This window comes from Pocillopora verrucosa, chromosome 10, assembly GCF_036669915.1.
Source record: "Pocillopora verrucosa isolate sample1 chromosome 10, ASM3666991v2, whole genome shotgun sequence".
Lineage (NCBI taxonomy): Eukaryota > Metazoa > Cnidaria > Anthozoa > Scleractinia > Pocilloporidae > Pocillopora > Pocillopora verrucosa.
In genome coordinates, this window is record NC_089321.1 from 11678160 (window position 1) to 11706050 (window position 27891).

A 27891-nucleotide genomic window follows, 5' to 3' on the forward strand; every position below is an offset into this window, starting at 1 on the left:
GAAATTTTATTTGAAATGGTCGAGTTTCCTTTAATTTTACTTTGATTTAAAGGGACTTTTGCGTAGTTCCTAGCTTGCATAAATTTAACTCCTAACGAGCTCCAAAAAGCTTCTCGGGATGGCAGAAGATACATGCTTAAAAATTAAAAAATTAACACAGAGCAGAGACTACGCGTCTTCCGGCGAAGACCGAGACCAAACCACCGAGGCAAAGACAATTTTCTAAGAAAACCTTTCGACTCCAGACTTAACTGAACTTAGTTTTAACATTGATTATAATCAAATAATTCCTGATTCACGATAAAACTTTTCATGAGAAAACCGAAAAAGAACATGAAGGGGGAGGAGAAAGAGAAAAATTGTCACGTGAAATTAAAAAACTGAGATTTTCTACAAGAACGATGGTGATTTTTCTCATCACCATCTGCTATTTTGAGCACCCAAAACTCCGGCGCATTATGCTGTTATGATCCTCGCAGGAGCGTGAAAACCGGATGGTTCTGCACAAGGCTACCCCTCTTATTACTTTAAGGAGAGGAATTCCCGATCAGCTCACTCACACATAGAAAGGAAAGTGGCCTACAAAATGATATTCCTTAATCCTTTGTAAATTTATTCGTTCAATGGATAAGTGACAAGAAATTTTTATCGTCACTATTATAATCTATATGTAAAGAGTTTATCTCCATTATCAAAATCTTCACGAAAAGATTTATTTCCTGCCAAAAGATCTGTTACTTGCAGACTACTGAGGGTACCTTAAATGTTCAAAACTTGCCTTCGAATGTGGTGAAAATTCAACCAGGGACATCGCAATTTTGAAACAACTCAGTAACCAGGCCTCACGAGCAAAAATACAACGCACAAAGCACTTGCAGTTTAGTTGCTGCTTTGGTTGCTACGTAAAGAAATAACTTGACTCCAGAATTCCTTTTTGTGTTTTTTTTTTATGTATGACCTTACTACGTCACGTTTAAGCGGCCAGGCTGCCGAGCAAGATTCAAAATGGCGACGTTCGTTTTTTAATTTGAAGACAATTTATGAAGAGTTACGTCACTTTTTCGGGAAACTAGAAAAGCGTCACTGTCATAATAGCGGAGATAAAAATCAAATCGTTTCTGGAGCATAGTTCTCATTTAACTCCATTTCATTAGTTTTTGGCGTCTCAGAAATATCCACACTTCTCTTTTTATCGCAGCGCGCGCCCAATCTCCGGAACAATTCCATACTCTCGGTGCAATTCACAAGTCCATTGATCACATTCGACATGGCCGCCAAACCCATGAGGATAAAGAAGATGGCAAGCACATGCTTTGCCGTTGGAGAACCACCAGCCATTGACCCTGGGATCAGATCACCAAAGCCTACTGTTGTAAAAGTTATAAAGTAAGCATAGAAACCTTCAAAAAATGTCCAGTTTTCCATCTCAATTTGACTCCCGGCGCCTGCAAATAATATAATCAGCAACAGAAGAATACCCACGAAAGAGCATTTTTCATTCATGAATTTTGGCGCTCCCTCTCGCTTCAGGCAGCCTTTTTCGAATTTCATGATGAGAAAATGCTCGCCGCGAAGCATTCTTTCTCCAAGTAACTGCAGGAATATGATGTTGATCGGGATACCAATGAGGGCAAAGATTATGCAAAGCACTCGGCCACCTGTTGTCACTGGTGTAATGTTACCATAACCTTGAAAGAGAACAAAATATGAAATAACTGAAATGACAAACGGCAGTATTCGTTTTTGTATACCGGATATTATTAGAAATGATACAGAGTCATATCTAAGGAAAACGCTGTTGAAGTGACGTCAACTCCCGTGCGCCTTGCTTGCAAGTATTATTATCACGCAACAACTCCCGCTAAGAAAAGCGTGACATCCCTGAGAACAGCTGGAATTGCGTGACTTGAAGGGTTTATGTGAAATTATGAAGAGAAGAAAAGTTAAAGGAAATATCTTGTCTTAGATATTATTCTCTTTTTTTCATTACTTCTTTGCTTGAAATGTATTGATCTTGAAAGGAGAAATTCATTCTTTGTTGAAGGTAGTGAAGGGGATCGATGATTTCAAAGATTACTTTTCCAAACATTCCAAAATGACAAATGACGACACTCACGTATCACGATCAAACGATCTTGCTCTTACTGTGGCAAAAATGAAGATCGAGCAACACGACCGAGAGGAATGGAAGCGTTCGAGTTGTTTCAAACTGGTGAGAAACGTTTTACTTGCTGTGACGATTGACCAGTTATCGTTCAGTTAAGTTTAGCTATGAAAACAAACAAAACAATCAAACGAAGTTTTCAGAATTGTCCTACTTACCAATTGTTGTCGCCAATTGAATCACAAAAGAAAGTGATTCGGTATAGCTCCATTCTGGTCCACCACTGGAATCCGATGAAGCTGTTTCAATCTGCTGTACAATGATATCAAACTCTGCTTCACTCATGTTGTACTTAGTCGTCACATTGTCTTTAATTGCGTCCAAGGACTGCTTCTTGGCGTCCTCTTGTGGTTTGTTCTCATTCTCAGTACGTTCAATAGCTCTGAACACAAACATTCCAATAATCAGATAAATTACCCAGACGAGGAATAAAAACAGGAGTGTTTTTGCCTTTCCGCTTCCAGCCATCTGAATTTCTTCTTGTTCAGAAATAGTCTGCTAACTCGATTATCATGCCAAGCGCGCAGCGGAGAAAGTATAATCAAGCAATTATCGTTGCCATGGTAGAGGGACGATTGTTTTATAATACCCCTTTTGTTTCGTCCAGAAGACATTCAAAGCAAATTGCTTAACTTGCTTGGGGAAAGAAAAAATTAAAAGTAATTTTGCAAAGAAACTTGCAATGTAAACATAAATTTGTCATTTCCGAGACTATTTACAGAAAGAAATAATATCCAAATTAGCTTATTTCTCTTGTTATTTTTAATCAAAGAACAGAGAATACAACAATATACAGTCTTTTGTAATATTGTTTTGTATTCTTGGACTAAAATTATCATAAACAGCAGAGTTTTTTTGCGAGCTAAAGCTGTTGATTCATTAAATCTATCTGTTCGAAAGTTAACGCGAACAACTCTCGCTCTGAACGTTAAGCTGTATTTACACGAGCAAACATTTATTTGACAAGTTTCCTTTAGAAACTTTTTCTGACAATCGTAGAAGGAAAATATGCCTGAATAGTCAAAGAAAAACTCGTTAAGAACGAAATTTGCGACGGCAGATGTTGTGAGAAAGTGGCTGAAAGGGGCTTCAGGAGGATTACATTCTATCAATTTTGTCCTTAACGCGATGATTTAATTTTTACTTTTATTTCTTCGCTAGATTTTATTGTTTTTAAGTTTTTTTTTCAACGATTTAGGAAGAGCCACGAGATCAACTGGTGAAGAAGCGTCTACTTACCATCGAATTTTGTGAGTAAAATGTTAAAATTTTGGAGATGAACAGAAGAAAATTGAAAGGTGTCCTACTGTAAAATTTGCATATAAATAAAACTCCGCTTAGTATAACTTAACAAAAGTTATACGTGGTTTTTATCTCGCACATTTATTATTTACAAGTAAGTTTTTCTCGGCATGCAGTCGTCGATACTTGACGGTTTTATTATTCACGCGCAAGTTCCTCTTGGCATTTTTTCTTCACAATCAAGTTGTCTTAGTCGTTGACGTACTTATTATACACGAGCGAGTTTTTCTTCGCAATTGCAGTCGTCAAAACCTGACGCATTCATTTTTCACAAGCAAGTTTTTTTTTGCAATGATCCTTGTCAGAACCGAACGCATATATTTTTCCAGAAAGGTTTTCTTAGCAATTGCAGTTGTCATCACTTGACGCATTTCTTTTTTCACGAGCAAGTTTTTCTTGGAAATTTCAGTCATCGATTCCTAAAGCTGTTATCATCCATGAGCTAGTTTTCTTGGAAACATTACCTTTACCTTTTTATTACATGACGCATTCATCATGCACAAGCAAGTTTTTCTCAGCAGGTGCAGTCGTCAAGAACTGACGCTTTTCTAATTCACGAGGACGTCTTTTTGGCAATTGCACTTGTCAGAAAGGAAAGAGTTCGAAATCCAATTTGGCATCAAAAACATTTGTGCAACACTCACACTGACACTGCCATTTTGAAACTCGATGGGAAACCTGGCCCCTAACCTGTGATTACAGTGCCAAGGAAAACTACTGATGAACAAACTTGTAAATAGAGGCAGATTCTATGATAAGCTCAAATAATAATAAAAAAATGTCTCGTTAAGTTTTACTATACTCTTTCTAAGAAAAAATCACTTAGATGTTCTTGTAAGTGGATGTAATTAAACCTTTCAAATGCTACTTTCAAGGCATTTCAAAAGAGCACCTGTAAAAATAGCAACTGGAAGGTTTTCCAACACAGAGCGCTTTGTAAATAGTTGTGTACATTGTTGTCAATTGATCACTTTGCATATCAAAACAACTGTCGTTGTACAAAATTAACTAAAAATAGCAACCTGCTCTTTTATTGATTATTTTTTTCTTTTATTAAAAAAAAAAACAAACAAAAAAACATACACAGGTCTTTGGATACAAGCAACATAGTGAGTTGTTCTGCTCTGAGAGGGCTTACTAAAACTGCATTTTTAAGTACGTTTTAAGCCATTAAATGTCTCGGATAAAAAAAATTAAAAAGACAACAAGATTGGAAATGCGCTCCTCCCTTAGACCAAGGTTGATATTTATACAGTCATATCAAACACTCACAATTGAGTTTTCATATTAAGATGAACTCACTGTTTTTCCACTTTCATGCACTTGACGCACATTCACATTGATACGAGTTTTCGAAAGATAGATTTCAAACTCTCTCCATTCCTCTAGGGTAAGAGTTTCTATAGATTTTGCAAAAAAATTAGGTTGGTCGCATCGACAACCTTCGTCGGTTTCGCTATGCCCTCTCTCATCAATACCGACCTCTTCTAATCCTCTGATAATCTTATCATCACCGAATTTTTGGAACAAAGGTTTTTCTATTCGCTGTGTCCGATTTAAACAAGAGGTTATGGTTATGTCTTTATTTGTAGCACCCGGGATTACTGAGCTCTCATCCAGGACACCTGATTCATCCGGGTTTCTCGAAGTGACGTCCCTTGAAAAGAGGCCATCTTCCCATTTGAGGCAACATGGAGGTTCATATTCCTTTCCCACTTTAATAATCCTCGGAACTGCATGGAAGGCAGTTCTTGATTTTCCTGACATGATGATAATATCCCCACTACGAACATATAAAGCTGCAAAAAAGTTAACGATAATATAAAATTTTTGGTTGAATTGTTTTTTATAACTTTCTCAACAGTCACACAACACTGTCTCTCACAATGCTGACACATCAATATGTCTCAAAATTATGATTAAAATTTTATTACAGTGAACAGGCCTGTGGAGAAAACCCACATAGCATCAAGAGAAAATTCTCACAGTAAGTGATTCTTCTTAATAATTGTTCAACCCTTTAACTTCCATGATCGGATTGTTAATGCTCCCCTCTGGCTGAAACACATTTCCTTGTATTTTAGCCACAAGAATTTGGCGTTAAATCAAGATAACAACTGAAAAGGAGAATTTGTTTTAATAGTCAAGAACTTCTTGAGTTTACCATCATTTCCTTTATTTTCATGAGCTTAATGCTTGATTTATAGGTGATACTGTTGGTAGAAGAGCCTTCTCTAAAATGTTTAGGGGCTATCAGTTTTCTTTTCTCATACCTTGACCATTAAACTATTAAAAATTACTTATAACTTATTCAAGGTTTGGTCCATGAGGATCAACCCAGACTAAGCAGTTTATCTATTCCAATGACTCAAAACTAGTAAGATACAAACTCACCAACTGGTCGTACATCTCTAGTTGCTCCACCAATAAGAAAAATGGCTGTTTGTCCAAAACTCAATGAGATCAGAGGCCATGATAAATCAGACTCATAGTGATCTGTATGGCCCCCCATGGAGCCTCCCAGAGGATAGTAATTAACAATGCCAGCCTCAGGGGAGTAGTCTGGGTATCCAACTGCACTAGCAATGTGTTTTGTCAAGCCTGCTAGGTCTGATGGGAAGTTATGATACCATTCAGGCTTGTAATTGACAACATTATAGTCAAAGTGATATCCTAGGTGGACCCAGCGGAGCTTGTCCATTAAGTTGTTGTTTTCATTATTCCTGAGGGATTAAGAAATTGCTGTTAAAACATGAAATCATGCAATACATGTGATCCATTTAAATGCTTCACTCTCAAGATCTCATTGGTATAAATTCTCCTTACTGCCTGCCATACAATTCTTATGACATTAGTTTGGAGAATTTGATATTGGATCAACTAATCATACCCTAATTGATATCTTTTCTCGATTCTCATGGCTTGTCTACTTGATGTCACATTGATGCTGTCACGAGAAATTCTGTTTTGGTCACTCATGGGAGTTAAAGGGTTAACCAACCATGAAATGACCAGAAAAATTGTTACTACTGCCTAGATCAGATTTTAGTCTATCACAGGTCAAGTACCTTACCCTCTCTCCCCTTCCCACCCTCAGCATTTTGCCAGATGTCCCACAGTCCATTACGACCAAGCCACCTCCTGCATCACCTTCTTGGTGACAGGAAGAAATGTACAAGTTGAGCATGTGCTTGTCAGAGAACACAGCACAATTACCCTGCAGGTTTAAAGCTTGGACTGCTAAATCCCAAGTTCATCTTGCACTTGTCTCCCACTTAAACTGGAGATTGCCAAAATTTTGCTGCTATATAATATGAAAACGCCAAGGTCCAAATACCAGTATTGACAAGTATTTGTGTTCAATGCTATAAACTAACAATTTTACACACCTTACACAGAACAAGGTGACTTTTGAACTTCACTCACTTACCCTTTGTGCTCAGTATAAGCAGCAGTGGAAAATTGAAAGAATCAGAAATTGTTTATTTAAGAGGTCATTATGGTGGCAATCCATGAGGGTGTTTGATTACTTCTACTACATCTCGAAAATTTAATGAAGTAAAATTTTTTCCTTTTGTGATTATTATCCTAATCTCAAAATCTGAGCTTTATTATTTCTGAAGCAATTAAACTGTAATAAAAATGGATATCAGAAAGTTTACTGGTCTGCACTCTCACCTCTGACTGAGTCTCCACACAGTTTCTCTCGTGTCTAAGGTCATATGCGCATCCAAGTTACAAACGTTTGGTTTGCGGGGAAAATCTTCAATACATCGTCTTGTCCAGTAATGTTGTGCTCCATGTAAAAACGGGTTTACTATAAAAATAAACCCTGAGCACGACTTAAGTTCGTACGCTTGCCATTCCTTTACACATCGAAGTCCGAAATTCGAATCACTTTTATCGCATTTTCCTTGTGTTTGCAGTTGGAATTTTTCGACACGATCACGAAATGTCGAAGGATCTCGGAAATCGATTACTTCTCTGAAGTCTGGTGGAGGTTTCTTTCGTTTATAACGTTTGTATTCCTCCCGAACATAATCAATACGGCCATTGGGTGACTTCTGATGGCACGATTCGTCGCTAGTTATATCTGCCGGCGCGTCCGCCATATTGGAAAACTGTAGAGCCTAGTGGTCAGCAGTATTTCATTGAAAAGGAAGATTTTAAAGAAAGGAGGGACGGGAGGGCAGGGGAGGGAAGCTCTGTTTTTTGTAAGCTGAGTAAACTGCTAGAGAAGGAGGGGGGTATTGTTTTCCTTTCGTCTTCAGCCATTGAAGACGTAATCGTTCTCCAGCGGAAAAATATAGTGAAGTAACAGTACCGCGAACCAGAAAACCAAAAACAACCTAAAAACAACAAAAATAAAAACTTGAGCGAGGTAAATCCCTGCCGATATTTTCTGACATTATAAAGTCTATATAAGACTTCGTTGAGCTCCATGCAACATGTTGATATTGCTTTGAACAGGAATAGGACAACACGTGGGAATGATTTCTTCAAGCTTGAGTTGCACAGCCACTAAGAAAAATATTTAAAATTTGGTATGACTGATTACATAAAGTGTGGAAGGGTGTCACTTTTGAGAAAAACTTTAAGGTATTCCGCTCTGAATGGAAGCGGAAGCTTCCAGAATTTGCTATATGGGCTTTTGAGTGAGTTGAGTGATGTATAACGGAATCATCAAGTCACGAAACTTGATACTGCACCGAATTAGTTTCATTGTTACCGCTCTCAACGAAAAAAAAAAAAGCATTCGCGAGGACTGAAGAATTAGGCGATGAACTGTAAAAATATGGTCTTAATGAAAATTGTTACCCATCGAGCAGAAGGTTTCTGCAGACTCGTTCGAAACTCCAAACTAAATACAGCTTTGTTTATTTTTGAAAAATCTTAGCTAACCATTTAGTCGTTTACGATAAGAGGTATCATGGGAAAAGACGGCGTTTTTGATCTTGTACTTTTGTATATTTGTACCTCAGCTGTTGTTGTTTTTTTTTTAAAGGGAAATCTTTGAGGATTTTGTCATTAGCTTGTAATTGTCTGCTGCTAAATTAGATCACATGCTACCGACAAATATAGCTTCTACCGACGAGACAGGAATATAGGCCCTTAAGCCACACCCACGCACGGATAATCGTAAATTACCCCACAAATATGAATATTATGAAAAAAGGTATGGACGACATCTTTGTTAAAATGGCAATAGTATACTACCGTGCAGCTTGCTGGGGGCTTTTTAGTTTCTGCTTGTAAGAAGATACTGTTTGAAAAGTTGGATTTTTAAGGGAAACATTTTTTACTTGAAGTCGTTGTTATTTGTGAGTTCATAAATTTTATCTGCGGTCCAGTATCTGTCCCCGGATATTCCAAAATATGCTTTCCACCCTGACAGAAATATTCAGCCCTGTGCTCACGCGCGGAAATGAAATTGTCCTTTTGCGGCACGTTGAGTCAATTTGTTAACCAATATACCGTGAAGTTCGTGCTCGTGGAACGAATCACGTGATTGGCTACGTCAACAATATTACGCCTTAAGGGGGCACGTTGACTTAAAACTTTTATCGCTCAGTTCAACAAGCCAGTGAAAGTTAAACCTCGAAGACGTCGAAACTTCTTCAGAGATTTAAGTTTACGCACATTGTTGCAATGAAGAACGTGAAAGGACAAAAGTGTGAACTTGAGAAGCGAACGGATTTCGACAGTGCCATGAATCAAGCTTTCAGCGAGATCTTTGAAAATCTAAAAGGCTTGGAAGAGGACACCAAAATACGAAGATTAAAAACAGAACAGCTGCAGAGACGAAACAGCGCGCCGGCTTCAACGCTGAAGGAAAACTTTGGAACCAAGACGAATCAATTGAAACAACCACAGAAACAACTTGATAGAACAAAATCTGGCGAGCAAAAATCTTACACACTTCCAGCAGTTTCAGCTTTGTCAACAATGCACTGGGTTATGCAATGCTGTGAAGAAGAGGAGATTGACGTGATAGATTCAAGTTTTAGTTTTCTGGATAATTACTGACAGAAAGTTTATTGAAGGAGAAGAATTGTGGCAAACAAATTTGGAACTATGTTGTTTGATCACAACACTATGAATATAGCGTGTCATGCACAATTCATTTTTATATCCAAGGATTATGAAAACGCAATGAACAGTAGACAAAGTCGTTCGTCCCGGATAATAGGAATTAAAACCAAGTGATTTACATAACTCTAAAATGGTATTAGAACTTCAGTGAGTATATAGATAAAATTTTGAGCTTTCGATCTTGTAAAACGAAAAAACCATCTTTAAGTTTCATTTAAGGTTTTCTATGAAAATGGATGAATTTGAGCAAACAACACAGGCTGTATACAGTCATACTCACGTACTGTTTTTACCGACTTACCCCGAGGGCAGTGTTTATCTTGTATTTCGCAAGCAATTAGAGACGTTGGAACAATATACTGAATGTATACAAATAGAACAAAGTCATTTATTTTATTCAAGAGAAATTAAATATTTAATAGTAAAGAAAAATCACGAAACTATATTTCTTGACTCAAGGTGAACTCTGTGTTTCTCAAAAGAGTTAGCAAAAAGAAGGCTAATTGAGCGAACGAATTTCAATTAACTTCTGTTAACCACATGCAATGTTATTGGAGTCTATGTTCTGAATATTGAAATATCACTCTGGATCTATGATGATTGCTCTTGGAAACCAAATGTGAGCAGAAATTGGAAATACATTGATCATTTTCGAATGATGCGGTTAGGGTTGTCCAGGAATTTCATTCCCATGCATCAGAAAACAATTAAAAATTATTGAACCACCCAGGCCGGTTAATTAAAAGTCTTGTTAACGAAGATGACATATGAGGTTAACCTTGTCGTGCATAGCGTTAGAAAATATTCCGGCAATTAAATAAATCAAGGGCCATTTCCGAAATTTCTCGACTCTTTCATTTATAAATTTCGTATATCTTTGGAACGCATTACTGCTTTTGCCAAACGAATCGCTATAGAGCGCTTAGTTACAACATAGCTTCGGACAGTCTATATTTTTCATCAGTAAAAGTTCATCAATAACAACTCGAAAATTCTGCGCTATTCAATATCTTTGTGTCACACTTCAATTGTAGTTTTTTTTCACTTCAGTATCTACCCCTATCTGTTCGACAGATAGAGGTTCTTTTCCTCACAACAGGGAAAATCCTTCGTTCTTAACATTGATATTTCGTCTATCTATCGCGAAAAGAAATTTATGACCTATTTAGCAATGTTAAAGGGTCATCCACTTTTGTTTTCCGACTGACTTATCAACTGATATCTAATCTGGGTCAATAGGCCAGAAGCACGTGACTGCGTGTAATGAACCATAAACACGTGATTTTGTGGTAATAAGTTGTGTCAACATCGGAAGAAAATTTTACACAGCTGATGTTTGCGGAGAAAAGAGTCGTTGGATAATATAACATGAGCAGGAATTGCAAAAAGAGTAAAGCATATGTGTTTTGATATTCCTCTCTAAGTAGTCTTACCGCAATTTCCCCAGAAATGAAACGTCCTTATATCTGCAGGATATGATATCAACTGCGCTTCCCGTGTCAAAAATACCTTACTTGTTAAAAAAGCTCCTTAAGATTCCATATCTTTATCTTAGTTTTATCTTACGTGAAATTATTTCTAGAGAATCTCAAGAGTCGGCTTGAACGGTTAACGGTTGAAAATTTTGACAGTTCCGGTTCGCGGAATATGACTCTGTGTGACTAAAGCCAACGATTAGCCGTACCCTCCCCCGCAAGGTGGGACCTGACGCAAATGGTTTTTTTTTTTGGGTACCAGGATATAATCATCGTAACGGCATAAGCCATAAGAAAAGACGCGTCAAAGTCAAAGCTTATGACATTTTTAAAATGACACATCGTCAGATATGAAAAAGAGTTTGCTGATAACATTTTCTACGGCTAAAGGTAAAATTTAGTCAATTTTACGCCTAACAGCTGAAAATTTTAGCCATTTGGTAGTTAACGGTTAAACGCATTGAGACGGGCTCTTTGAATGGATGATAAACCTTTATCATCAAAAGAACCAGTTATCTTCAAAGTATTTAGATATGTAATACAAAAACCTCTTTCATTGTCCTTCAGAGAACTTCAGGTATGACTAAAACAACTTCGGCTTTTTCCATCGCTGAAGGATTTATCGCAAATCGTCTAGAAACACTGAATTTCTATAAAACTTTTGTTCATCGGTGGTCGGTGGTCTCCCTTTTTTTTCATTGTTTTTTTTTTCATTGAATTTTTCTTTGTTTGAAATTTCTGTGACCATTCACTGCCTCATAGATTTTGATGTATCTCGCTGAACATTGTTAAAAGACAAAATGGCCGCCAATCGGAAGTTTCTATGTATGCCATTTTAATAATTTATTTGTTGCCTATAAATTTTAAAGTGTGAGTTGAAGAAAAACGCTTATTATCATAAGCCTATCATACTTAGCAAGATTTAGAGGAATGCACTGATCATCTCCTACGGTTGAGAAAATAGTTTTCAAAGATTATTTAACGCTGTCACTTGTTCAGTAAGTTTTAACCAAATTGTAGATTAGTTGTTTGAATTTGCTATAACTTTTAAATAACATTTGTATGATATTTTTTTGCCGGAAATTTATTTTTGTATTTAGTTTTTTTTTTCTTACCTGTTTCCATTAGTATGTAGGAACATAAAAGTAATTGAAAAAGACACCAGACTACAAAGAGCTAAAGAAATTAAATATTTGAAGGAGTGTATTGAAAACTCTCAAGATGGTATGCTCGGAGAAACCACACGAATACGCGATTTTACTGGTCAGTGGGTTCGAATGAACGTCAGAGTTGTAGGCTTAGCCTCGATTCTTGTTGTTGCAGAGTTACGAAAAGCTTCGCAAATTTTTTAAAATGGGTATATTTGTAAATCTTTTCTCGTGCAACGGTAGATCGAGAAGAACATTTTAAAATAACCTAAGATATCCCAAAAAGTATGTAAATTTGAAGAAAACCTGGGGCTACGACTGAATGCTCGGTGAAGCTATACCTACCTCAAAATTATTTCGCGTGATCCAGTAACCATTGAACAGACTGTGGACAAAAACTCCAGAGAGGAAAGCGTGCCGAACAGAAACTAGCTTTGTGAGTATTTAACAGAAATATGGCAGAGAAAGAAAGTGATTGACCAAAGCACAATTTAGTCTCAGGTCACAGCGGTTTATCTCGTCTATTTTTTGTCCTGGTGCGGCAGTCCGCTGACAAGCCAACGGTAACTGAATTGAATTACTGAATTGAAAAAAGCGAACTATTTGTGCGCATCAAATGAAAATACTTTGAACAAAGATGCTTTTGGAGTGCATTCTCTCAATTTCCCTGAATTTCCCTTGTCTCAAAACAGTACGTTCAGGCAATTTTCTCGGCATGTTGACGCTAAAAGGTGGAGCGACTTTGTGATTAATATTTAGGAGATACATGAGTTTTGTTTATGCCTATCGGGTAAATAACATTCTTAGAGCGCGGCCATCTATTAAATTGGAATTCACTGAGGAAAGAGACTCTTATTAAGTCGATTCAAGTAATTGAAACGTTAAGAGGTCTTATAAAGACTCGTTTACCACATAAAACATGAAAATGGAACTTAAAAGCCAAAATCTCATAATTACAATACAATTATTGACATCTCTATATTATCAAAGATACTGCGATTAGATGGTTCACGGCAAATGAATATTCTAATGTGATACAAGCTAAACTACTCTGACCAATCTCACTTCTTTGATCATTTGGTTTCACTGAGAGCCTTATTCACTTCAAGTTGCGTCACTTTTCAGTGGGGTCCAATTGTTGAGACATCAAGGAAACGTCGCTGCAAAGAAATGTAAACAAGAATGATGCATATCCGAAGCAGTTAATTAAGTTTTTTGTGACTTTGTTTCCACTAATTCGTTAACCAACGCTATTTCAGTGTGAGTGACACGATCAGATAAATAATTTAACATAAGATTTATTCAAGATTTTTTTTTATAAATTACGTACAAATCTGAAGTGTCTATTACATTCTTCACATACTGTATGATCGTCTGTATGAATTCAGTTCAAAATACTCGACTCTTAAACACTCAAAAACTGCCCGCAGCTTCCCTGTCACACTCACCGCGAGGCGCTGCTCCAACACTCAATGAAACACCATTTGTTTTACAGTGCACGAGATGAATGAGTTTATATAAGAGCAGCATCTACAGCGTTGAAATTGCAACTGAAGGGAAACTATTCCGAAGCGAAAGTGCAGAATGTCTCTCACAAAGTGTATTTACAACTGTAAACAATCCCGCTTAAAAAGGAAGGTGTTATTTGAAGCAGTTTAACTAAGAACAACTTTTGTGGATTTCATACCCGGATAAGTCTTTGGTGACTTCTAAAGATCTCATCAATCATTGAATTGTTCTCCTTTGTAAACACCAGCTCCCCGAGATTTCTAGGGCTTTCAAGCTTTCAGTTTCCACTCTCCTACATTTTCGGATAATGCAGACTTAAGCTAACCGATTCTAAGTCCTCCTTCTCGTAACAATATTGTAATTAAAAACAGTTCATGGCCGATAAAGTTGGCTCCATGCCATCTGGCGTAGAAAATTTTCTCCTTCCAAATTCCTCATTCTATTGCCTGGAAACCTCTGCTGGTTGTCTACAAGTCAAAGATGGAGCACTCCTGAGTCTTCTTCATCTAAAGTCAACTTCCGTCTTATGTCTCCTGTAAAGTCAACTGAATACAGTGATTTCAAGGGAAGATTAACTTTTGAAGCGTATAGTTGTTTAGCAACGAGAGTGTTTTTCAGGTATCTGTGATAAATGGCCAATTATAGAGAATTAATCCATGGCAATTAAATCCTTTCTAGTGCCGACTATAAAGAAGCTATTGCAAATTGAAGTGACGGTTTTGCTTTGCTCTGCAACGTGCGTTCTGATGCAGAGCGTCGCAAATTGTAAACCAACGCAAGTTAAGATTCAAGAAAAGAATTTCAGGCTATCGTTTTAAGAGGAATTCTTGTTGCTAAAATTGTTAATATATTAAGGAAGTCAAGGTTGACGTGTAAGACCGCACCAGCACATGGAAAACTGTACTTCTTGCCGTCCGCTAAAGCTACTTTCTCTTCGACTGAAAATATCTGCGGTACCTGTGAAAAAGGAATTTTATTTGGTTCCTTGCATAACTGATTTGTGGATTAAAAAGTTGTAAAATAAGAGTTCATTACAGCCGTTTGACGTTGTCATAAATGCCTGGCTGTAACTTACAGTTGGAGTTGATCTGTCAATCCGACGACTCATTCATCCTTAGGTCCAGTCCAGCATATATTAAAATTTAGCCGTTAGAGAGCTGGGTTTAGAATTATTTTTGTTCAAATTTTATTGTTAGTAGTAATTAATTATCATTTGTTGTCATGACAGCCTTAAACGAAGTTTACGTCACGAAATGGTCGTTTGAGTCATTCTGAGCGTGAAAGTGAAATGTCTTAATATGATGAAACATTGGAATATCCGGTGTCTTCAGAGATTGGACCAAAAAAAAAACCGAACAAGTGTGATTTAAGATGGTGAAAATTTACAGAGAGAATGTTGATGGCAAACCTGAAATGTATCAAATTACGTTAGAGATTTCAAGATACAAAACCGAGAATCCCTTCATTGTCAACCCTTGACACCTTAGTGTCAGTATACATATTCTCCATACTGTTCTTTATACATTTTCTTGGGTGCTGACAAGGAGAATTTGTTTGACAATCAGGAGCTTCTTTAGGTGGTGATCATTCCCTGTATTCTTGTGTCCTTCATGTGCAATTCGGGGGTGATATTGTAAAGAGAAATTGGATGCTGGTCACTTTTAGGGATCAACCAGTTAATTAAAGGAAAGAGAAGAATATTTAGAAGGTAAAAATATACAAAACCAGAGTTAAGTTGTTGACGATTCGAAGCCTCGTCACTGTTCGTTAGATGCGTTGCAGAAAAATCAACAGAAAAAAGCAAACAAAACGAAAAAGTGATCTTAAATCTCCTCATGAAGAACGTTGTCGGATCAAAGTTAGGCACAGATCAAGACAGTTCATCTTAGGACTAATTGTTCAAATGGCAGATAACGCCATTCAAAAGATAAATCACTATCAAGCGGGTAATTGTTAACAAAACGTACTGCGCTCTCCACCGGATGGAGATTTATGCAGTGGACTAATCTCTCAAGGGCCTCAAGCGATCATTTCCAAATGATCTCCTTATAACAGAAAACAAACAAACAAACAAACGATGCAGTATTACAAAATTCTGTGACTCATTTCCATTGATTTTATTAGGTACTCCTAAATGAAAAAGGCATTGCCGTGACTTAAACGCAGACTTGTTTTTCCCAAAGTTAATCATAAGTTATTGTTTTTGATATTGTGAGTTTAATCCTACATGCGATTTAACTGAGAAAAAAACCTCTTGATATTGTTCCCGGCCAACTCTTTCAATATCAAAGATAATAAGTTTTATTCAACCAGCCAATATCGGCGATCAGAGTTTGATGTCTGCTGTACCATTCGGTCGTAAATTTAATGACTACGGCACGAGGAAAATTAAACCCACGTAATCCGTGCATATGACGTCATTGTTAAAGTAAAGAATATTTGATCGTAGTTCTTTACCAGATTTGCGCTCATAATACAACAACCGACTAGAATTTGAACCCTATAGAAAAATTTTGTTCTATGCTCTACTAAGAATTAATATCAGTTTTGTAAAACGAGTCGGAACTTCCAGCTTGGATTGTCACTTTGGCCTTCCAAAAGGATTTTTTTATATTAAGTCAAAATATTGGCTAATGTATAATACACCGAAAATTTTGCAGACGTAACCGAAGCTCGTATATTATGATTTATTCAGTGTATTACACTCGTGGACAACATCTGAGGTGGTAGTAGTAATTTACCAAAAAGTAATTAAAAAAATCCAAATGTCTCTCATCCACTCGACCACTGTTCCAATTTATTATTTTTTTTGCCACGTACGTACAAATGATCTTTATCTTACGTAATCGATCAATGAAAGCGGTGTTATAAATCACCTTGCTTGCGCTGAAGAAGTTTCAATTACCCCTTGATCAACTCCTCAAGGAAGTCTAAATTAAACTCAACTGGTTCAAAATCCGGCTCCGGTTCTTCATCAATCCAGTCCAACCAGGGCAGGGTTGAAAAAGTTGGATCAGATCTCGTCCTTGACAATCTTCTTCCAATGTCTTTCCTGAGTTGCTTAAAAGTTGACATGTCTGCGGTTTCTGTCAATGTTTTGGCTGGAGCGCTGACCCGGCGTCTTCTTGGGAGATTTTCATTCAGGTTTTGCTCCTTTTTATAAATTTCCGCGATTATTTCTTCTTTTAAAACTTCATTGTCTTCACTCTCCTCGCTTTCTTCTTCCACGCTTTGCAACTCGGGCCAAGCGATGATCAAAGATGATTGAGTGTTCTTCCGTTTAGGGAAAATGAGTTCCACATCTTTTTCCGAAGCGTCTAGTCTTCCAAACGATGTGGCCGGTGCACTGATTCTTCTTCTTCGCTGAATATCAACTTTCTGCTTTTGCTTCACACCTTCCTCTTCGATTTCCTTTAGATTTTCTGTAATTTCACTGAACGCTTGTTTCATGAGTACTTCAAAACTCCCTCCATTTTTGCGCATCCTCTCTGAACCTTTTTCGGGCCTCATCTCAAGGAATACTTGAAAAAAGAAAAAACCCAAATGGAATATTTCTAACCACGAAACCGTCTTAGCTAAACGGACCACCCGATTGGAGATAGTTAAGGGAAACTGTCGTATTTTAACGATATGTATGAACTTTGTAGTTTGATTAATGATACGTTTGTCTTTCTTGTGCCTAAAATATCAATGTTTTCATGTAATTACGGTATTTAATGATCTGTTTAGGCCCCTCATACGCCAAATATCGTCCACCTGACCGGGTGTCGCGTGATCGATCCTTTCGAGTGATGGTGCTCAGATAAATATCAAAATTCATCCCGCTGTCTTTTTTTCGTTCCGTAAAGAACATAATCTCTTCCGTCATACACTTAATGTTGACAATGATATGATAAGATGGAAAATTTTCGTCTTCTTAAAATTTCGCTGGTTTCAATTTTTTTTTTTTGCGAATCACGCTTTCGTCATTCTTACCGGAGTGTGTAGCGACTATATATTAATGACACTTATTGCAAATAAGATAATTTTTAATGCAGAATAACTTATCAGTATGAGCAGTTATGAAACTTTCTTTTCAAAAAGCCCTTTTGTTTTAAAAGACGCGCGGTAGAGGTGGGAAAAAAGATGCGATTAGATACGTGTGTTCGTCGAGGATGACTCACGCTATACGTGTAGTCGCGTGAGTCGTTGGTTGTTCATCATACGCCTGAAGACTATCAACCCCTGCCCTCCTCCAAGAGTGCTTGCCACGCGACCAAAGTTTTCGATGAAAGCTATCTGACTTAAGTGGGCGGTAAATCGAATATCGATTGATTCAATTCTCTGGAAGTTTATGATGCAAATATTAATCAACAAGCGCTTTAGGAATTATTTACTAGACTTTTATTGAATTAATCAATAATGCAGTTTAACTAACATTAACATCATAAAACTCAAAGCGGATGACTCTCGATCGAGGATCATTGTGTTCATTTTCTATTTCAGATATTGTACACAAACAAATACAAAAGCATGAAAACATCAGCAATATTTTAAAATACCCCTCCAAACTAGTCTAACAGGTTTTTCATTCCCATTTAACCCCTAGTGGTGAGGGTGTAATGCCTTCTCTCAAACCTTTAAGTCACTTCATATGAGTGCTAAGTTACAAATAATCTGTACTAAAACAGTAAATAATCTTGATATCCTCTTTGCGGCCTTTCGAAATTTTGTGACTCAGGGAACTCCTATGTTTTGGAATTGCGATGCAGCGTGAATCTAACATGACAACTCAAGTCGACCAAATAAGTGTACCAAACACTAAAAAAAATTAGTAGACTAAAAAACTCTGCCACAAACAAATTTTTGCTATGAAAACAACTCTACTCACTTGTCATGTGACACGAGTAAAATGATTCATAATGGACGAAGCAAGAGTCGCGTGATTTCGTCACATGCTGCAAAAGTGTTACAGTGTAACTAATAATACTATTTTGTTCTCTGCGAAATGTGTCTGAACTAAAAGGAAACTACGGAACGCTATTCGAAAGGGTTGGTAATTTTATCCTATACCCAGCTCAGTAGCTTATTAAATGTTACTCATTAAATATAAATTAAATTTTTAAAAAGGACCTGAACGCTGGCAGTGGAATCATTTACTTACTAACTGCTTGGGAGGGTCCAGCAGACAGAAACCACATAATTGGATTATTTCTGTCAACATACCGAAAAATTGTCGCAAATTAAATTCTTGACGCGCAATTCTGTCTGTGCGGTTCCTCGGAAGTGAATATTGCTTACTAATGTATTCCTGAGAACTGGGCAATCGGCGCGCACGAAAAGTATAATATGTCCTGCCTTTAAAAAAACTGGAGCATGATCTCGTCATGGCCAAGAAGGACTCTACACCGATCTGGCTGCAGTCCTTCATGGGCATTTTGAATCATCAACAACAGCAACGAGTTTATAGTTAATTTTCATGTTACCCTTACATATAGTCATCCAAGAAGCCTAGATTGAATTCAACTGGAATGAAATCTCCCGAAGGCTCCTCCCAGTCACTACAATCCATCCAAGGTATCAACGAGTATTTAGAGTCTGAACGTGCGCGAGAAAACTTCCTGGAAATCTCCTTTTTTAGTTGCTTTAAAGTTGTCGTCGTTTCTGCTGTAGTTCTTGGACTGAGTGCTTTGACGGAACCTCTGACTTGTTGTGTTTTCAAAAGCTTAATTGTCTCTGCTTTTTTGTTGTCCTTCATCATTTCTTCGATGTAGTCCCAACTCGTGTCAAGCGGGTCACCGTCGACATCCTCTCTATCAAAACTCTGCCATGATGGCGAGATTAACAAAGCTGACTGTGATAGCTTTTTTCCGCCTCCATAAAACCCATGTTCTAATTTGTTCTTCAGCTTTTCTGAACCTCCGTACGGTTTGGCTGGTGCACTAACTCTTCTTCGCCGCTTGAATTCCATTTTTTCTCGTATTTCAAAATTATTATTTAGGTCTGTTTCTGTCACACACAATGAGATTCCATCTTGATACATTGCCTCCTCTCCAATAGCCTTTTTTCCGTTCCTGAACTTAGGTAGGTATTGTTCGGCTATAGATAAGAGTAGTGAAATTAGTTGAAACTTTAAAACCATATGAACAACGACCCCTTAAATTGGCGCGCACGTAAAAATGACAAATGTATTACTTTACCTAAGCGACCGAAATACCAGTTGATTCAGTGATATGGTCAGAAACTGACATTATGAAAAATACAACGATGCCTTACCTTTCCACTGAATTTATCCGCTGCTTCTTCCACTACAGGTTGCGACTCTCAAGCTTCTTAAAATTTTTACAACGATGATTGTAGTTACACGCCGTACTATATGCGACTCACTTTGCTGCCCACGTGACCTACATACGGGAGTGCACTTCACGCGATAAACAAGCTGTAATCACGCAATTTCGGCATTAGTCACGTTATTCATACGGCGGACTTATTTGACGGTTGAAGTATGTTATTTTCAAGCGCAAATCGACATCACGCTGTGATCTTTTTCATGAAACACTACTTCCCTTTTCGATTACTTCAAGGCAAATTACAACAATGATGCAATTGTTGCATAAAAAAAAAAGTTGAGCTGAGTGGATTCAAATAGCTGAAAAAGAGGACGTCGAGACTCGTCGATCACGAGAATCGTCACGAGGGAAAAAAAACCTTCGATCAAAATAACTTTACTGAGCTTTCTCTTCGGTATTTTGACCTTTTGCCAAGATTTTGCGCAGAATTTTAAGAACAACACTCGAGAAAAAATTTTGAGAAGGAAAAGAATATGCCAGACCTCTTGAATTGCATTCAATTTTAGACCAGGAGTTGATAAGTTGTGAACTTTATATGACTAGGATTGCCGACAGGAGAGCAGAGTGAACCATGTGATTCAGCGTCAGTGAAAATAGGGTGTGACGACTGGTCACGGTAGAGAAATGATTGTGTGCACGATTTCACCGGCGAGCCGAGACAAGCCCACATCGATGTCGCCACAGACGTTGAGATCCCTGTAGGAATTGAAAAGAGCAACCCAGTGCGCATTCTTTCGATTTTTCATCCGCTTTCGTCAAGAATAGTGGTGCCGGCTCGCTTATGCTCGCAAACAAAAAAATACTTGAAAGGAATTAAACCTAAGCATATGCTATTTCCAACAGTTAAAGAACGATTCCATTGCGCCGGCTAACTTGCCATTTTTCGCTCGTCTTTACTTAGTGAGAGCCAGTGTAACAGGCTCTTAGGAAAGCTGTTTGTATCGACCATTACTAGTTTGGTGATCGTAAGAGCAAGAATAAGTTCATTGATATGAAGAACAATTTGAAGCCTCTTCTTTGCTTTAGATCGACTAAATGTTCTTACTTTACGTGAAAGTGGTGAACAATGGGGTGTGAAAAGTCCGATGCCCTGACACGTAGCTAGAGACTGACCAGCTGATCCCAAAATGCTATAACTAGTAATTTGGCATTCTATACAAACTTATCCAGGATAAGTCCTAAAAAATTCTCACTTCTATTTTTATGCCTATAAAACTTCAAATACATGCAATTTTTCTTCAGTCCTTCGTCATCCACGCTTTGTCAATCATAGACACCACTTATGCTTGCTAGCATAACTTACTCTGCAGGGGATCATCTTTAACAACTTCTGCTCATTTTCGATAAAAGAATAAGCTACTTTTGAAAATGTCATAACCTTTACTTTACTTGCTTCTGAAAAGGAGGGGGGGAGGGGCGCTTTTTCCCCCTTCCCCCCAAAAAAACCTGCCGGAGAGGGGTGTAAACACCAAGGATCGTGATCGGCCTTTAACATCCTTTTTTGCTGGTCCTTTTTTACGCCTGAGTACGAGCCCGCTTATTTTACCCCTGACCTCTCCTTAAGAGAGGAGACTCCCACTAAGTAAGGTCTTCTGGAGCAGGGCTTGGTTTTAAATGCACAAAAACTCCATATTAACAGCGGCTGTTTGTATCTTCTCAGAAAGAACTTACAAAACAAAATACGCTACCAAACAAACCACTGCGAACAGAAAGACATGTTATTGTACTTCAGTGTCTTGTGCCTATTCATTTAATAACACTCTTGAAATGGACTAAGTCTCTAGACTCATATTTTGTACGAGGGATCATTTTGATCGCAAATTCTCTCTAAAACGGGCTTCAAAGTTGAAGATCCGGCGGTACACTCAGAACATATTCGAGCAGCCCCCGCCGGAATTTATTACCGACATGTATTGTGCCGACTCACTTACGGCTGACCTTACTGTGGTGCGACCTTTCTTCTGCATACGTTACCACAACCATTACTTAGCTCGCCTAACTGGTGGTTTGATTAATGTTCTTTATATTACATGCAGACTTCAAAATTCTCGAATCTGTGACAAATTTGTTCAGTAATTTGTGATCCACAACCCATCCCAGCTAGCTCCAGCTCCTTGTAGAGAGAAATCGTGCACACTAGTCTAAAAATAAACATCTTTGATGGCAGTTATAAGGCAATTGACGCCGAGAATCATAGCTCAACACGCGGGCAGTTTATTACTTCATTTAAAAGAAACGAAGTGATCAACGTCAGTCGCCAGACAAGCTATACAAGAAACCTAGCGAAGAGGTATTCAAACTGATACAATCTGTTGAATGTTTCTAAATTTATCAACTTTTTTTAGCGCTTGGCCTGTTCTATGCCTCATTGCCCCCAAGAAGTAAACAACAAACCCACCACCTTTGTCTATGATTTTTTCATTTTCTAAAAATACATTTTAACTTCATCTGCTCTACATACATAAAGCGCCTTTGATCATATAAATGTTAAAGGGCACTATATAAGTAAATAAATTATTATCATTATTATTATTAGCACGAACACCAATTTATCTATTATTGCACATAGTTTTTCACGGTTTCTACGATTTCGAATAACATTTTCATTATGTTACAAGTTTTATATCTTGTTCACAGAAATTGTTCAGATTTCTCAGTATATTCTGACTAGAGTGTTCACAAATACATCTTCATCATCAGCCAACCATATCTACCTCTTCACCTGCCTACGAAAGTTAAATCTAGTTGAATTTGTGCCGTAGGTTTCACTTTGTAGTTTTTCCTTCAATCTCGTACGCTCGATAATCATAACAATATTGACACTTGATTAAAGAAACGAACTCTCTTCCCTAAAGAGCAGAGCACTCCTCACAGTTTCATCAAAGCTCTTCGTCAAAAGTTACTAGATATTCCTTTTAGCAAAACCTCCTAACGCCTTACTAAAGAAAAAAACTCTCTGACTTACGGAGCAAAGCAATCCTCAAAGTTTCACTAAAGTTCTTCGTCAAAAGTAACTGGTAATTTCTTTTAGCAAAGCCTCCTAACATAGGCTGGTTCTTAACTCATAGAATAAGCAAAACGATTGAAGATTAAGTTGTGTAACTTTGCCCTGTTAAAGCTCTCGAGTGCAAATGCAAAGTTTCATCTCAGATGGGAAAACAATGATCTCACTTATAGAGCTATGTCCTTCGCTCTGACGAAGGGCTAAAACCCGAAACGTCTGCTTGAACTCTTAACAGTGGTCAATTTATATTTTCAACTCAGTTGATGAAGCTAAATTATGATGTAACACCCCACCAACGTCGCACCACACTTTCTTTAGAAACTTACCCCATTATCACCGCCCGTTATCAAATTGGAGAAAAACTTACAAAAATGTTACGATAGGATGTTTCAATACTAGAACCACAAATGAATCAAGCAAGGGCGAAATAATTTCAAGTTATTTATATTATGATGCAAGGTTGTTCATCAGTCTTCCGTAGCCGTAAGCTAAAATTTCGCCGGTGGGTTAACTTTGAGTGAGGTAAGCCAAACTTTACTTTACATCGTTGAAAACTTAGCATTATTCTAACGGGAGATATCTCGCTAAAGATCTACGCCCTCTATAAAGATGGGCCCTGAAACCTCCAACTATCCTCGCAGTTCCAGGGTTTGTACAAGTCGATGGTCTTGATTCAATGGCGGCAGTGGTCCATTTTAAAATCCGCCCTGTCCTTCCGATTCATCACGGAAACCCTTTGAAAAGTTGACTCAGTCGTGAAAAGGTGAAGACAATGACCTGTCAAATTCAACTTGTTTCTTTGGTTCTTGCAAAGATTCCGACGATCGTCTCATCAAAGCGGCAGGGGCACTACCTCTCCTTCTCTCGAGATCAATTATTTTCTCTCTTTGTTTTTTAGTGTCTGCTTTGATCTCCTTGAGATTCTGAAATATTTCACTGAATGCATCGCTCATGGCCTTTTCAAAACTTGTCCCATCGCTGGGGTTGATTTGTGTCTGTTTCTTGGCCTTGTCTTTGTTCATGACAATGTAATCGAAAACTGAGCGAAAATCTTGTCGAGAGAACTGTAATCTGTCACTGCAAGTGTATTTCAAAGCAGCCAGCTTCACGCCTGAAAACTTTGAAATGGTTTGGCTTGTAAAACTGATCTCTAGCTTAATTTATTCTTTATGCCGACAATATTCACAGCCAATCGAATTCCACTTTGAGCATTTATCAAGTCATGGCTTGTGGCATTTAGACGTTTCAGATGCATGTCTTTATTTCACGCCTCCTTAAATTTGAATTCGTTCTTCTTCTAGAAAAACTGCCCCAGGCACAAGCAGTGAGTTTATTAATACAACTTATTTAATATGGAAAAGTTTCTGATCTTCTAATTAAAACACACTCAGCTAAATGCAACCTAATTAGATTGTTAGAGCATTTGAATCCGTGCAGAAACACGATATGACAAGTACACTTAAAAACCAATTAAACATCATTTTAGTCGAGTACGTACCGCATCAGAATCTTCTCGTGCATGGTTCAGTGTTTTTACTATCTATGCATGGCTATGAACCCTACAATTCCACTATTTTGCTTCTCCCTAGAACGGCTTTTGTTCCTATACAACCAAGAAGACAACAGTCCCTACTTCACCTCCCGAACCCAATGTAGCCATTTTGTCTGCAGAATATTCCTCCCGTTGCCTTGGCTACCACACATGCATTGACAAAATTTATTTTGGGTTCGTTTGTGAAGGAGTACGTAACAACATTATGTAGCAACAACCGCACTATGTAGTTTTTGACGATGAAATTTAGTCACCTCCAAAGTTCGGCCGGACTTCTTAAAGAAAAAATATCCAAAGTGGGAGGAATAACAAACAGACTTTAAAAAGATATGCAAATATTTTTTCGGGAGCACAAAAGCGCGACTATACGTGGGTCATTTAAGACTTGACTGACTTGACCGGTTACCTCCGCATATAAGACCTCTTACTGCCCTCTGTTTAGCCTGTGGAAAGGCTCCCGCGCTTAGCTCTGTCTTTACCGCCTATCACATCATCGTCGACCATCGTCGACAGCCGTGCATGGAAACAGTATATAAATCCCTGCTTGATGGCCTGTCAGATAAAGTGATTGATATCACTTGTAAAGCATAGGGCTATCACGCAAAAACAACGCCGAAAAAATTAACTTGATACGGATGATAACTAATCGAATGGCAATCAGTTAGCCACAAACGTTATTTTTTAGAACGATAACGCGAAATATCGAGTCGCTTGTAAAGTTGAACACGTTTTCTGGTCTCAATTATTGTCCGATAATCGTTCATTCTGATAAATGGACTGATGTTGTAAGAAGTAAGGACGTGCACTTTAGGCAGCAACTTTGAATCAGTCTACCATGCAAAAGAATACAACATATTAATTGAAAAAGGAAATGGAAAGTTATATCAACGTTTAATTGCGATCCTGCTCTTGCAATTGATTATTTACGACACCCACACGGGTGCGGTTCAAGCCATGAACGCGTTCAAGAGGTGGGTTTACAACCCGCCGGGAATGAATCTTAACTTATTAGCAAGTAGCTACTTAGAAGTTTCAAACTACTCAAACTCCTAACCTCCGCGCGACGAACGCGAGACTTGCACCCGAAAATATTGTGGAGGAAGAAGAATGTTTTGTTATCGTTTCTGATAGGTGTATTCGGTTCCATATCCTCATTTAGAGCTCATCTAACAATTGAACTCTTAAATACCATCAATATGCATAAGCTGAGATTATTGAAGTTATCACGTTCTTGAATTTCGAAATCATTTCAAGACATATGTCAGTATTTGAATGTTCATCTTGACAAACTCTTTGCTTATTGATGGCAGCTTTATTAATTTTTTACAGAAAGACAACGGAATCGACTTTTTTAACTGGGAAGAGAGAGGCTCTGCAATGGCGTGCATCAAGAATTTTTCACCATCGCACAGCGCCGTATAGACGTTAATTACACTTCACGTTTTGTAGAGTTTGAAGGACATTAATTTGTAACTAATGGACCGAGGTGAAAGCTTAAGCCTAAAAACTGACAGGGTTGGTATAAAAAGTGAATGCGGATCATAACAGCTTGAGGAAAGTTGGCTCACCTTAAACTTTGAATCTACGCCATGATAGTTTGCAAGGCCATGAATGCAAGGAACAAAGCTGACAATCAGGATAATGAAAAAATGAACTACGAAAAAGAAATAGAGAAATGTTTGAACTCGATTTTTCGCAATTTACGTGCGTTAGAGGAAATTCGGCGTGTTCGTGTTCCACAGAGGTGTGAAGAGGTGAAAAAGGAACGAAATGCCGGCACGGAAACTTCAAAAAAAGCTACTTACGCAGCTAGTTCGCCTGGCACAAGTTACAACAGTTCATAAGTCTTCTGCTGTAAAGAATGAACGAGATAAAATTGGTCTACATGGAGCCTAAACTTTCTCCAGGAAGTACAACGTCCGCTAAAGAACTGTAAACAGACCCCTGGACGGTTTTTACAGTCGAACATTCGTTCCCAGACTGAATTGGAAGCGAAAACAAAACTCGTTAACTGTTCCAAACTAGCTGATGAGGAAATCTGTTTCGAAGTTAAAAGGTTTTCAAATTTTTTTTTTGAACCGGCTTTAACAGCCACCTTGACAACCAAGAATGAGGTTTTGAAATAGTGCCCACAACAGATCACCGATTGAAACTAATCATGTTGATGGTATTTTAGCTCTTGGAATACGTTTTATTGCGTTTAATCTGTCATACGACACAACGTTTCTCTGACCTCCACACGAATTCATTGAACTAAGCGGTAAGTACAATGTAAATAGCTTTTCGCTTACAGATTCCTTGAACGCGTGCCCGAAGGTACGCAACTGCCTAGTATAATTGCACAAGAAAAGCTTAAATGTAAAATTATTAGAGGCATCGTACACTGAACGGATAAGCTGTGACGTGAGCGTTTGTAGCTTCACGACTGTCCGACACGGAAACACGTAGTTAAACGTATTGATCTGTTTACCAACCGTATCACAATTCGTAAACCCGAAGATGTACGAAGATCAGGAAATCCGATGGAATCCTTTTCTTGTGATTTTTATGCAGTCAAATACAGGTTTAGGGAGCGTCTTCGTTTAAACAATGCTATACGAGTGGACGTGACCTGAACTGAACTACCAAGGCCGTCCTATTTTGCAACAATTTGGAGGACCGTGAAATACTTAAAAGCCACGGAAAAGTCGAGTGGCATCTAAAAATACCCTCATGAATAAATACATTAAATCATGAACCTGCAAATTTTTTTTTTTGACAAAAGTATTCCTCTGCTCATTTATAGTGAGGGGAAGTTTCTCCTCATTTTTTAAAGCCATTTGATTGCATAAGGGGAACATGACATATTGCTTTTGTAGGTAAACAGAAAATTTGTGATGGGACCTAAGAGATTATAAACTAAAGATTTTAGATATATGAAAATTCATATATTTGCACTGCGGTGGAGAGATGAAATTAAGAGATCCTCGCAGCTAAGAACACTACTGAAACGAGTAGTTGTAAATAGGACCTGAAAAAAAAAGATTATAAACTGTTCATATTCTCTTGAGGAACCATATTAGAAAGAATTCGCCGTCCCCTCTATTGTCGTAATGGATAATGATAGGCTAATTATATCGGCCAATCCGAGAAAAAATACAGGAACATCACCAGGAGTTAGAAATGAGAGCCTGATGGATTTTTTGAAGATGGCCTCGAGCGCTGGAGACATGGAGGACCAAATGGGAATTGACCTCGAATCACAAGATCATAGGAGATTACATAAGTGTTTGACAAGAATACAGCTGCCTAGTGGGGCTCGCTTTCATTCATTTA

The 27891-nt window shown here is 37.9% G+C and overlaps 2 protein-coding genes and 1 long non-coding RNA gene across 3 annotated transcripts; all 3 read right to left on the minus strand.

Moving 5' to 3' along the window:
• Positions 1–638: 638 nt before the first annotated feature.
• Positions 639–2656, minus strand: LOC131776185 (two pore potassium channel protein sup-9). The gene is made up of 2 exons (XM_059092351.2): positions 2323–2656; positions 639–1688 (listed from the first exon to the last, which is right to left on the minus strand). Exons 1-2 carry the CDS (start codon positions 2630–2632, stop codon positions 1108–1110), a joined length of 891 nt encoding a protein of 296 aa, XP_058948334.1. The 5' UTR covers positions 2633–2656; the 3' UTR covers positions 639–1107.
• Positions 2657–4553: 1897 nt separating this feature from the next.
• LOC131776184 (nucleic acid dioxygenase ALKBH1) lies at positions 4554–7578 on the minus strand. Its single transcript, XM_059092350.2, has 3 exons — positions 7145–7578; positions 5861–6189; positions 4554–5265 (listed from the first exon to the last, which is right to left on the minus strand). The coding sequence occupies exons 1-3, from the start codon at positions 7576–7578 to the stop codon at positions 4754–4756; spliced, it is 1275 nt and encodes a 424-aa protein (XP_058948333.2). The 3' UTR covers positions 4554–4753.
• A 10473-nt stretch (positions 7579–18051) lies between these two features.
• LOC131776172 (uncharacterized) lies at positions 18052–20170 on the minus strand. The gene is made up of 2 exons (XR_009339522.2): positions 19947–20170; positions 18052–19769 (listed from the first exon to the last, which is right to left on the minus strand). It is a non-coding gene; the product is annotated as an uncharacterized lncRNA (long non-coding RNA).
• Positions 20171–27891: the final 7721 nt, after the last annotated feature.